This window comes from Chaetodon trifascialis, chromosome 14 (assembly GCF_039877785.1).
Source record: "Chaetodon trifascialis isolate fChaTrf1 chromosome 14, fChaTrf1.hap1, whole genome shotgun sequence".
Lineage (NCBI taxonomy): Eukaryota > Metazoa > Chordata > Actinopteri > Chaetodontiformes > Chaetodontidae > Chaetodon > Chaetodon trifascialis.
In genome coordinates, this window is record NC_092069.1 from 22,219,524 (window position 1) to 22,232,721 (window position 13,198).

At 42.1% G+C, this 13,198-nt stretch overlaps 1 protein-coding gene across 2 annotated transcripts in view; it reads left to right on the forward strand.

Annotated features, from left to right (window-relative positions):
* sptb (spectrin, beta, erythrocytic) overlaps positions 1 to 13,198 on the forward strand; it is a 42,352-nt gene that overhangs the window by 11,925 nt on the left and 17,229 nt on the right. For both annotated transcript variants that reach the window (XM_070980002.1, XM_070980001.1), the window contains 11 exons: positions 5,604 to 5,755; positions 5,837 to 6,010; positions 7,268 to 7,365; positions 8,626 to 8,706; positions 8,865 to 8,980; positions 9,119 to 9,231; positions 9,317 to 9,504; positions 10,401 to 10,518; positions 11,610 to 11,768; positions 12,528 to 12,830; positions 12,917 to 13,067. In XM_070980002.1, coding sequence (XP_070836103.1) covers positions 5,604 to 5,755; positions 5,837 to 6,010; positions 7,268 to 7,365; positions 8,626 to 8,706; positions 8,865 to 8,980; positions 9,119 to 9,231; positions 9,317 to 9,504; positions 10,401 to 10,518; positions 11,610 to 11,768; positions 12,528 to 12,830; positions 12,917 to 13,067 — 1,653 coding nt within the window. The remainder of the gene's footprint in view (positions 1 to 5,603; positions 5,756 to 5,836; positions 6,011 to 7,267; positions 7,366 to 8,625; positions 8,707 to 8,864; positions 8,981 to 9,118; positions 9,232 to 9,316; positions 9,505 to 10,400; positions 10,519 to 11,609; positions 11,769 to 12,527; positions 12,831 to 12,916; positions 13,068 to 13,198) is intronic.

Sequence of the window (13,198 nt, forward strand, 5' to 3'; positions counted from 1 at the left end):
TTCTATCCGTAATCATTTAAAACTCATATTGATTTCCTGCAGCTCTGCAGGGGTTACCTCCCCTGAAATGTTGTGCTTTAGCAGAAGTTCGTTTTGGTCGCTGAGGGCTGTGTTGAGCAGCGAGCGAACGGAGGCCTGTTGTCATATCGAGCTTGTTGAACTACTCATCTGGAGACGGCTCAGCGGGACGCATGCGAGCAACAACCCTCCCTCCTCCTCCCGCTCCTCCTCCCCCTCTGTTGTCCCATGCTTTCCAAATGGCCAGGAGCATCGGCGCGCTCTCCGTCTCCTCTCAAGGTCCCGTGATGCGAGGGGATGCGGGGGACCGTGTTTGGGGACGTGCTTCCATTGTCCTCCACTGTGAGAGCAGTGCAGAAAGCGCTTGTCACAGGCTTTATTGCTCATTGTCTTTTTTTTTTGTCTGACAGATAATGATGTGGCAGTTTGTGCTAAATCCACGCCGACACCTCGACAGCAGCTATGAGTTATTAGCACGTCTTTAACTGGCTTTAGTTTTTCATTGGGTACCCGTGTGGGTGCAGCCGAGCAGTGCGTGCTGTTGTTCTGCTGAGGGGAGCAGAATGAAGCATGATTTATTTACTCTACTCTGCTGCGCCGTGTGTTTTACATACAATAAACCCAGGTTTCTTCTCTATGATGGTGCTGAATGGAGCTGGAGCGTTTTAGGGTCATTTTCAGCAGTATGGGAGAGACTGTGGTGTAGCTTGCTCTGTTTTCCTGTTTGGGTCTCTGTAGATTGAACCTGCATCTCCGTCACCCCTTCCATTACTTTCTTCTTGCCCTCCATCGCCTGCCCTCTTTTTCTCTTCCCTGGTTTAGCTTTGCTGTGTCTCACTCTGTTTTATTGAATCTTTCTTAACCTTTCATCTGATATCTTCAACTTATCCTCTCCTTTCTTTTCCTTTCCTTTCCTCCCTTCTCTTCTTCTGTTCCTGCTCTTTAGCTGCTCCTGGCTTGTTCTCCACAGCCTTGGGGTCTGAATCATTTATTACTGGAGTCATTAAGGATGCAGTCCTTTGCACTCTGTAGTTTGCCGTCATATTTGGGTTCAGGAATAAACAGGGCAAACCATGGCAGGCAGGCCGAGGGGAAGTCACGTGTTGCAAGATGGGACGACGGAGAGGAAAATGTCTCATTACCAGCGGTTGACCTGATAATCTTTAAGGAGCTGTGTGTGTGTCGTTGTGTATGTATGCAGTCCATGTGAGTGTGCAATACTGACACCTACTACTATTAATTACTTAAAATTACTATAACCCAAAAAGTAGGACACTGTGTAAAACATAAATAAAACAGAATGTGATGACTTGCTCATCCTTTTTGACATATACTTAATTATTATTAGTTGCCAGTGAATTTATGGGATGTGTGAGACAGTTTTCAGCCAGATGTCTTCTATAAAGCACATCTGTCGCAACGTTTTGTTTTTATCCATTTTGACCCTGTTACATAAACCAATTGATCAAATTAAATAATTAATCAAGTAATTAAACTAACAAGATCAGCCTCTAATTCATCAATTTTCATTTAACCCATGAACTGTTTTCTTCAATTATCTAACACATGAGAGTCAAACAGAGTTCATTGCGCTGGACATCAATTACTATGTGTGTTAGTATTGTGACATTGATTTTAAGGATGCTGCCAAGCGCTTTAAGCATCGGTAAAGTAAACACAGTGGCTAATCAGTCGTTATGAATCCAGAGTTTATGCTTGATATGTTGGAGTGAAACCTTACAGAAACATGTTAAATGTCACGTGTGCATATGAGCAGCAGTCTAAGTGAACACTTTGCTTGGATGTATGTTTTTTTTGCACCTTATTTCTGGAGCAAGATCAACGCATCGACTGGGCTGTTGTTAGCTTATTGCAAATATATCGTTATTGGTGCATATGGAGGCCGGTCAGCGACAAGAAACTGCAGTAAAGAGATGCTAAAAGTTTGGTTCAGATAATCTGGAAACAGGTTGAATTAACTGTAAACAGTCCTGCTCAGTACACACCACAGTTCTTACTCTGCTCTCTATTCTGTGCGAATAACAGGAAGTTTAGCATGCAGGTAGATATGATGCATTTTCATAAGCCAACCCCACACACACCCACCCACTCACACCTCTCCTGTTCCCATTCCCATGAAGTGTGTCCACAGACAAAATAAACAGAGTGGAGAACACAGGGTCACGCTGACATATGGTCCCATCACAACTGCTGTTATTTTCGCTGCCGAGTAGGAGGCACATCTGCCGTGCACAGAGATGCGTGAGCCCGGAAAGCCACCATGTGGGCAGCGCTCATCCTCCCAAAAACCTCTCCAGGTCTGGTGCTCGCTCCCTCCGCAGCTCTGTCGTTCCCGAGTTTTCATGCACAATTGCAGTCGAGGAACTTCAGCATAAATACCGTGCACCTACGCTTCGCTGTGCAGAGAGCTTGTTTGTGTTTACACGTTATGCATGTGATGATATTATGCAGCATCGCTTCCCTTTCTGCTCTGCGAGGAGGATGAGGAGACAGATGGTTCAAGTGAGGCTTTTCCTTTCTGAGTGTCCTTTTCTGATGGTGTGCATCAAATTTGTTGGTGGTTTAATAGCCAAGGCTGGTTTGACCAGTGGTGACTGAATCTTCAGCAGCATTTTAACAAGATGATACTTCCAATAAAAGACTGTAGAAATGTTCAGCGGGGGTAATGTATCTGGTCCAGATCTTTTAAAGTGGCCTCATTTTAACAAATCCCTATTTGACAACGCAGTGCTAAAGTGACTGAGTGTCACAGTGAGGCTGTCCTAGCCAGCAGGGCAGCGCTGTGACAAAGTCTGTCCATTTAATTAAAGACTAATTGAAGTTTTAGTTATGGACATGGCTGCGTTATTGAAGGGTCCCTGTCTGAAGTGACTGTTAACATTTCTTAGACGCTCACAGAGCTCAGTGAAAACTGTCCTCGTCACATTTTTTAATATTGCCAAACGAACCCAATCAGAGACTTCTTTATTTTTTTCTTCATATTACGCCCACGCAGCATTCTGAGGTTACAGTAACATTTCAAGTAAATCAGAAGAGCGGAATAACTCAACCCTGATTCCAAATAAGTTTGAAATTAAAGAATGTGATCATTTGCTCATCCTTTTTCACATACAGTCCACTAAAGACAGCACAAAGACAATATCCTCCTGACACCCAGTCTATTCATTTATGTCCTCTGTAGTGGACATTTGTTTTTGGTCTATATCTTTTGATTCATTTGAGCTACCCAGCTAAGTCCTGGTGTGCTCAGTAGAGGACATCCTGGCCTTTCCAATGACATCTCATATGTTTGGGTGGGATGAGGGGAACTTTGTTTTCATGCTGAGACAAAGTGGAGACTGCAGCAAAATGCAAATGCCAGGAAAAGAGAAAAGATAAGTCAAATATTGTTTTTAAACCATGGTAATCATATATTCTCTTGTTTATGAACATGTCAGAAATCATAAAATTGGAGTCAGAGTTCAGTTAAACTTTTTGTTAGGAAAAATAATAGCAATGTTATGAATGTTTGATAATGTCAATTTTGTTCAGTAGTTCAACAAAAAGTACAGGTCACATGTTCAGTTTCATTTAAAAAATAGATTGACCTTCTTGTTTTCTTGTCAGCCTGTTATGATTTCGTTGTGTTATGGTGAAATCGTTGTTAGCCCACTACGGTGGACATGCTGTAAAATCCATCCATCCATCCATTTTCTATACCGCCTATCCCTTTCGGGGTTGCGGGGGTGCTGGAGCCTATCCCAGCTGTCAACGGGCGAGAGGCGGGGTACACCCTGGACCGGTCGCCACACAACCATTCACACACACACTCACACCTATGGGCAATTTTACAGTCACCAATTAACCTAATGAGCATGTTTTTGGTCTGTGGGAGGAAGCCGGAGTACCCGGAGAGAACCCACACATGCACGGGAAGAACATGCAAACTTCACACAGAAAGGCCCCGCCTGACCCGGGAATTGAACCGGTAACCTTGTTGCTGTGAGGCACGCGCACTACCTGCTGCGCCACTGTGCAGCCCATGCTGTAAAATCTAAAATAAAAATATTTTTACAAAATTCTAAATTGTGAGTTGTTGTTTTAGCTCCAAAGAGGCAGGAAATTACATAATAATAATAATAATAATAATAATAATAATATAAAATAAATTGAAAAATACTTTTTTCCTTGGTTCTCAGGAGGATATTTAATGTTTGGCTTCATCAGCTTCATTGATTTTTGTGTATTTGCTTATTGTGAATCTGATGCAACAACACGTTTCGAACAAGTCGAACAGACTGGGAAAGCTGTGGTATGATCCAAAAATACCTGTTTGGATCATACCACAGGTAAACAGGTTGATTAGTAACAGGTGATAGTGTCATGATTGGGTATGAAAGGGGCATCCTGGAAAGGCTCAGTCGTTCACAAGCGAGGATGGAGCGAGGTTCACCACTCTGTGAACACATGATTGGATGAAGGAGATCACTGGATGGACTCAGGAGCACTTCAGGAAACCACTGACAGTAAACACAGTTTGTTTTCAGGGTTAAATGTTGAATATTGTGCTGTTGTGTCAGTGTGTAAACTTCGGACAGGAGCTCCCTCTGTAGATATAAAGTCCTCATTTAAGGCAGTGAAAACACTAAGATTTGTATTTTCAGGTGATTATACACTAATGGAAACATAGCTATGAGTATTAAATTGCATTTCTGTCAATAGAGTCCATTAATCCTGCACGCTGGACCTTTACGACTTGATTTTGAGAGTTAGGCTAGAATAAGATCTGGGATTAAGGACCAGAGAATGCATTATGTCAGTGAGAGTCCTCACAAGGCTAGAAGTACAATTTTATATGTGTGAGTGTGTGTGTGCGTGTAGCTGCAGCCCTTTATGCATCCATGACACACAGAGCGGGAGCAGAGGAGGGCGATGGAGGCCGCGATGTAACCCGGTCGCTGTGTTTTTACAGAGTCCTGACCTCACACCCTGCACGCTGTTACTGGCTGAAGGCCACACACACTCCGCCCAAAGGTTGATGCCCAGAAAGGTCCAGACCACAGCAAAATAACAAGAAAATACAGGCAGAGGGCGAGGTCTAGATACATACACCGCCACACACTTCTCTATCCTATGTGATGAATAAGAGGGATATTTTGCGAGTCTGTACGTTGTTTTCAAGTGAAATCCTGCACTTTTTCATACCAGTGTCCTATGTAGGAGGGTGGGGGGCTGTGTACATGTCTGCGCCCATTGCCTCATTGGTCACGGTTATGGAAATCATATTTCCTGGAGGCAGAGCTGATGTGAAGGTAGAAATACTGTTATTTGGATTAAATTAATGGAGCCAAAGAATCATTTCTGAGTGCATGTTTGCTGCAGACTAAGCTCACTCACTGTTATTGATAACTGGGAATGTCCAGGCAGCTCAGCTCTGCAGCAAGGATTAATTCAAGTGGTAAGATTTCCTCAACCTCTAACTATCTTAAGTGCCCTTGAGCAGGACAGTTAATCCCCGTCAGCTGCAGCGCTGCTGTTCTGTAGACGGTTTTTCATGTTCTTTCTTAACTTTGTGCTCCCATCAGATGAGCGCGAGGCGGTGCAGAAGAAGACCTTCACTAAGTGGGTCAACTCAATCCTGTCACGGGTCGGCTGTCGCATCTCTGACCTCTACCTGGACCTGCGGGATGGACGCATGCTCATCAAACTGCTGGAGGTGCTGTCCGGCGAACGACTGGTAAGAAGTCAAACCTTTAATTTCTTGGGCTTTTCTCTCATTTTCGATCTGTCTGACACTCGTTCTCATTTCTGTCTTCAGCCAAAACCCACTAAGGGTCGAATGCGTATCCACTGTTTGGAGAATGTGGACAAGGCTCTGCAGTTCCTCAAAGAACAGAGGGTCCACCTGGAGAACATGGGCTCCCACGACATCGTCGACGGCAACCATCGGCTCATCCTCGGCCTCATCTGGACCATCATCCTTCGCTTCCAGGTAAGCTAAGAGACTGGCTACACTGAAGGCACACATTTACTTAGCATGTTTGTATCATCACATTAAAAGTGATTTCAGGTCATTTCATGAATGCAACAAAACACAAAAAATTAAGTAAATGACATAAAAGGTTTAGTAGTGTAACTCTGCTGAATGCTGAAGTAGTATATGTACGTTAAATAACATTAATATAGTTAGAATAATAAAAGCAAATTATATGACATATACTGCAGTGTTAGTATATATTGTATACTACACTATAAATATATGCATTTATGTATATGATGTCCATAATGTACAGGGCCAGTGTGCCAGATACTGGTTAATCAGTGGGTGTTGTAGTCTGTATATAATGAATGGGTACAGTTAGCAGACATTTTCTTCCAAAAAATGTTTCCCCAAACATGCTTTTAGCTTAAATAAAAGCTTTTTCAGAGAGTATTCTAGCTCATTTTAGTGTTACTGGGGTGTGAATGCACGTAGCACAGAAACAGAAACAGGCAGCCTTGGGATGTTTTCGACTTTTTCTTTTTCCTCGAATGTGATGCCTTCAGGTTCCAGCCATTATTATCTGCTGTTAGAAGCACATCCAGAACATCAGAACATGTCTGTCTGACTCTTTCATCTTCTTGGAGGGGGCATATATTTATTTTTAATTTGACAGCAGCACCGTTATTTTTAGACATGTTAGTTCAAACAATATGGCCTCCTGCGTTATTCAGACTTCTCAAAAGAGAGGAAAAAAAAACTGAAAACAGGGAAAGAAAGGAGTTGACTTGGTCCTGTCTGCATCTCTTCAGTCTGCATAAACCAAGGAGAACCAAAGCTGGCTAAATTTAGCCCTCTCTCAGGGCCTGTCTCTCAGATCACATCACTGCTCTAATTACTGGCCCGCTGTGTGGGAAAATAAGAACTTCAATAATTACTACCCCTCCCTCCATCAACCGGACCCCAGGTTTAGATTTTGAGACTCCAGTCGGCTAATAATATTGATGATCTATCACTCGAGATTAGTTTTGTTTTGCACAAATAAAAACCTCTAAGTGCTTGTGTAAGCTCTGATAAATAATGTATTTCTAAGGGGTTTTTGTGCCACTTTACCAAAATGTTCCCTACCGGTGCTCCCTATTAGAAACACGTTACCACCAGTTAGCTCTTTCTTCTCTGCTGTGAGTATTTCTTTTTTGATTTAAACCTCACAGTCATTAGTGAAGTTTCATTATTTACCACCCAGCTGTGCTCGTTGTTCTTCATCAGATCCAGGACATTGTTGTGGAAACGGGCCAGGCGGACCAGAAGGAGACGCGCTCAGCCAAGGACGCTCTTCTTCTGTGGTGTCAGATGAAAACTGCAGGGTAAGTGGAATGCGTGACCTTTAGCATCACCAAGCTGTTGTAAATACCCTTTGGGGAATTCATATGAGAATCCACTCCTGTGCACAGCTGTAAATTCTTGAGGGTTAGAAATATTTTTTGTGCATCTTTTAGACTCCCATTCAAAACTCACTTTTAAAAACTGCTTTTAATATTTGATTTTATGTCCCGTACTTACATTAATTTTCTTGTTTACATGTTTAATTTGTTATGTAAAGCATCTTTGAATGCTCTATAAATAAGACGAAGTAGATACCATTTTTTTATTTTTCCAATTTTTATGGTTGAAAACAAAAGCAGTCACAACCACAAATATTTTCTCTTTCATTTGAATTTTTAATTACATTTACTCTGTAAGTTCATCAATTATCTCTCTTTCAAGTCTTTAAGCTAACCTAAGCTAACCAGCTGCATTTTTCACAAAACCACAAATTATTTACTGTGATTTTCTCATTTAACTCGCCCCAAGAGAGCAAATAAGCAGGATATTTCTCAAAACGACAAAGTATTTGTCCATTTAGTGGTGGTGGTAGGCTAATTTTGTCATCCTTGGACAGAGCCAGGCTCGCTAACCTAAGCTAGCCAGCTGCTAGCTGTAGGCTTACAGATATGAGTGTGGTGTTGATCTTCTCATCTGCATAAGAAAGCAAAAATAAGCAGCATATTTCTCAAATAGACAAAGCATTATAATAAGCAAGATTTAAAAGTGTTAGTGAGCAAATTTTGTTATCTTTGGATGAGCCAGGCTAGTCATTTCCACCTGTTTACACTCTTTAAGCTAACCTAAGCTAACCGACTGCTAGCCATAGCTTCACATTTACCGTACAGACATGAGAGTGTTGATCTTCTCATTTAACTCACCGTAAGAAAACGAATAAGCAGTATATTTCTCAAAATGACACTCATTTAATTAGTGAAACTTAGAAGTGGTGGCAGGCTGTTGAACAAGGTTAAAGGTCTTCATTTCAAATATTGTAAGTTGCTAGCATTCAGCTAATTTCATATTTCAGCATCTTTGCCTCTAAATTTTCTACCTCTCAAGATTCTTGAATATGTTTTGGGTGCAAATCACACAAAAACACTTCAGCTGCTCAGGCCTGAAGCTACAAGAAATTAGTGGTTGATAATTAGGATGCACATGTTGAGGAGCAGAACAGATCCCAGACACTGATTTAAAACAGGAGCCTCTCAGCTATGTCCCCTATGTTCAGTCAGTGACATGCCTTGGCTTTTGTTTTGCAGGTATCCCAATGTCAACATCACAAACTTCACCACCAGCTGGAAAGATGGCATGGCCTTCAACGCTCTCATACACAAACACCGGTAAGGGGAGATGAATGGTCAAATCCACTCTCACCAGCTCTGAAATGTAAACACACACGAAGCCCATCTGCTTAGTGTTTCTCTGCCTCATTCGCCATCTCTTTTACTGCCTCATTGTCATTTTTCTCTTCTTTACTCGCTCCCTCTTTCTCTCTCAGCCCTGATCTGGTGGAGTATAACAATTTGAAGAGGTCCAACCCGACCCACAACCTCCAGAACGCCTTTAACGTAGCAGAGCAGAAGCTTGGCGTGACCAAACTGTTAGACCCAGAAGGCGAGTCACTGATGGAGGCTGCGCCTTCATGGAGAACTAAATGTTTATGAGCTTTAAGCCTGGTGGAAAAAAGGAGCTCAGGCCCAGAGTTGTCTCCGGCTTGGCTGTTACTGACTTGTGTGCCGTTTTGTTTTGTAGATGTGTTCACAGAGAACCCAGATGAGAAGTCCATCATCACATACGTCGTGGCATTTTACCACTACTTCTCGAAGATGAAGCAGCTCGCTGTGGAGGGCAAGAGAGTGGGAAAGGTGAGAGGCAAAGATGGAGCTTGTTTACTCATACGTCAAGTTTGTTGAGCCTGCTGCCCTCACTGTCTTTGACCTCCTTCTCCAGGTTCTGGATCACGCCATCGAGACCGAGAAGATGATTGATAAGTACGAGACGCTGGCTTCGGACCTGCTGACGTGGATCGAGCAGACCATCATCGTGCTGAACAACCGGAAACTTGCCAACTCTCTGACGGGAGTTCAGCAGCAGCTTCAGGCCTTCAACACCTACCGCACTGTAGAGAAGCCTCCCAAGTGAGTCCAGCTGAGATAGCTTCCCATTACATTACACTACACTCTGTTCCTACTCTAATCTGCTTTCTTTGTCCAGTGCTTTTTAGTCTTTAAGAGAAAAAGAAAACACACGGCTCATCTTTACAAAGATTCATATTGAGCAAATTATATTAAATATCAACTAACAAACAAAACACAAATTACAACTGTAATTAACACGACTTTTCAAAGCACCTTCTGAGCAACTGGATTTATGTTTTCTATGGAATCTAATTAAAACTACAAACCTCAAACTTTCCCTCAATAACTTTTTAATTTTGGGCACAAAATAGCACCAACAAATCTCATTGAAACAGAAGAGGGATCACAGTTAGCAATTTATAGCTATTCTTTAAAAAAAGTTTTGTATGTAATCTTATGTATTCTGTTACGTGATATCTGGTTTTTGGTTTGGGTTTCTTTCCAGCCGAATTCAGTCCATTTAACATAAATTCAAACTTCGTTTAAAGTGATTCAAGTCAGTCACTGTTTTCTTTTTAATAAATGCACATGAACTGCCTCATATTAAAATAAGTTCACATCTCTTTTATTGATTTTGTCATCAACAGATATAATGTATAATCCCACATTTATATCAGCCCAATTAATTATCTGCATTTAGACAAATGGAAAAATTAATAAATAGTAATAGAATAACTCAGATGCTGAATGGAAGCAAACAAGAAAAACATAATTATTCTTAGAATTTATATGTATTTATATACAGTCGCAATAATAAATAACACTACATTATAATAGAAATACATTGTACATTGATAAATGTGTTTTGGAACCATCTGGACTGTATGTGTGAGTGGACGTGGATGCGGTTCATCTGAACTGAACCTTTTGTGTGACTTGTGTTTGTTTTCTTTCAGGTTCCAGGAGAAGGGAAACCTCGAGGTGCTGCTGTTCACCATCCAGAGTCGTATGAGGGCCAACAACCAGAGGGTCTACACGCCTAAAGAGGGAGCCCTGGTCGCAGATATCAACAGGGTGAGGAGGAGAATCGTGTGTTTTTTAATCCCTTATCAGTTAATCTTCAGATAATTTTCTAGATTAATTGATTAATCATGTTGTTTTGCCCACAAAAAAACCCCAAAAGACACAGTTTATTATCACATAATCCTCATAATTTCGAAGCTGGAAGCAGGGAATATTTGGCATTTTACTTAAAAACCAAAACAAAACAGACTAATCAGCTCACTGATTTCTGGACTAATCATTTCACCTGTAGTCTCGATAAAGAAAATATTTGTTTTTGGATTCTTCCTGTGAAGCTTGTGTGTCAGTCTGTGGCTTAAAGCTCAGGCTTTTGGCTCAGCTAGATGTACGACATTCATTCATTTAGCAGAGCACAATCCCAAGGCAACAATTAAACCGCAGATGAATTGAATTTTACTGTTAATCTGACAGTGCAATTCAGTAAAACGGGCAATAAAAGTCATCTCTGGAGGAAAACATAGGTCTGACTATTGCAGGGACAAGAAAATAAAAATGTGTTTCTCAGAAGAAAGAACATGTCCGCAGCACAGGGATCTATTTCCTCTGATGTAACTCAAAATTAGAAATGTAATCACAGTTAATGTAACCAGATCTGAAACAATGAGTCAGTTGGATTGACAGAAAATTAATTGGGAACATTTATTCATTTATTTTGAGATTAAATCAGCCTCTTTATTAGTTGGAAAAAACATTTGAAGGCATCATCTTGGGCTCTCTGAGGTTTTAATGGGCATTTTTCACAATTAGTTTTGACATTTCATTAACCAAATGAAATGCAAAGAATACAGTTGATAATGAAAATAATGGTCAGTTGCAGCCCTAATTGTAAGGTCCTTGCAGTGAGTGAGTATATGCTATCATTTAAAGAGAAACCTGTTTGCACATCAGCACGTCTACCCTACAGCGTCCTTGAACACAACACTTCAGGAGCTGTTCTGAAGCTGACCTCGACCTCTGAGGTCTTTGTGAACAGGATCAAGCAAAGAACTTCTAAGTCTGAAATGGAAAGCGTCACATTGCTATTACACCCCCAACCGAGCAAAAGCTGCGAACTCTCGTGATGCATCTCGCCATGTGTGCAGGCCTGGGAGCGTCTGGAGAGGGCGGAGCACGAGCGGGAGCGAGTCCTGAGGGATGAGCTGATCAGACAAGAGAAGCTTGAACAGATGGCGAGAAGATTCGACAGGAAGGCTGCCATGAGGGAGACCTGGCTGCTGGAGAACCAGAGACTAGTGGCTCAGGTACAGCATCAGTCACAAAACTACGAGCATTACATGATGTTATTGGATAGATACGTAGACTTTATTGATCCCCTAATGGAAATTGCAGTGTTGCAGCAGCAATTAACATGTCACAAAACACACAGCAGAGCTGAAGAAGCCTCCAACTGAAAACACTATGTTGATGTTATCTATTTGTTCTGAGGTGCCTCTTGAAAAAGATCTTGATCTCAGTTAGAGATAAAAAATAACAGGTATAACAGCAGGTATTAAGTTAGTTTGCACATTGATAATGAGAGACAGACAGCAGAAACAGGTTGCCATGAAAAAATGGAGGGATGATCACAAAATGCTGGAAGCCACAGGACACAGCCCTGCCAGCGGCATCACACTATATTCCAGTGACCTATAGGTGGCAGTAATGCTCCAAGATACGCTGCAATGTGCCCTCAAAGGCAGGGAAGAAGACTGCAAGCTAGAAAACATGGATGTATACAACACTGCATTTAAAATACTAATGTTTGTGAGGAATACAACGCATTCAGCACATTTGATGGAGCTCAAGGATACACTCAGTGTTTTAACGAGAAACACTGAATGTAAATCTAACTTTTGTTTCTTTAAATGGAAGCTCCACAAGGCACCTTTAAGGAAAAGCTGCAGTTCATTTTAAACACTAATGCAAGTAAAAGTGCATTCAAAATTTAGTACAGAAGTATTATTAAAAAGTGTCCACTTTGTTTATCTGATGATGTTTACTCTCTGCTCCTCTCCCCTTAGGATAACTTTGGTTACGACCTGCCGGCGGTGGAGGCAGCGAAGAAGAAGCACGACGCCATTGAGACGGACATCGCTGCGTATGAGGAACGCGTTCAGGCCCTGGTGAACATCTCGAAGGAGCTGGAGTCTGAGCGATATCATGACGCCAAACGCATCGACGTGCGGAAGGACAACATCCTGCGGCTGTGGGACTACTTGCAGGAGCTGCTGAAGGCTCGCAGGGGGCGTCTGGAGAAGAACCTGACCCTGCAGAGGATCTTCCAGGAGATGCTGTACATCATCAGCTGGATGGATGACATGAAGGTACAGCACAGGAGGCAATATTCATCAACTAACAACATGTGTTTTCTACACGCTCAGCTGATCAGAACATCACCTCCTCTCTTTAGGCTCGACTTCTGTCGCCTGACTTTGGGAAACACTTGCTGGAAGTGGAAGACTTGCTACAGAAACACGCTCTGTTAGAGAATGACATCGCTCTGCAGGCAGACAGAGTGCAGAGCGCCAGCGCTGCTGCTCTCAAGTTCGCCAACGGAGATAGTAAGTGCAGAGGCTCATTAAAACTCCTGTCTTGGTTTTATTAGGCATGAGGACGCTAAATAGATTGTACGCCATGGACCTTGACCAAGGCAGAGTACTGAACGTCAGCACTTTTTGAGCACCCACCAAAT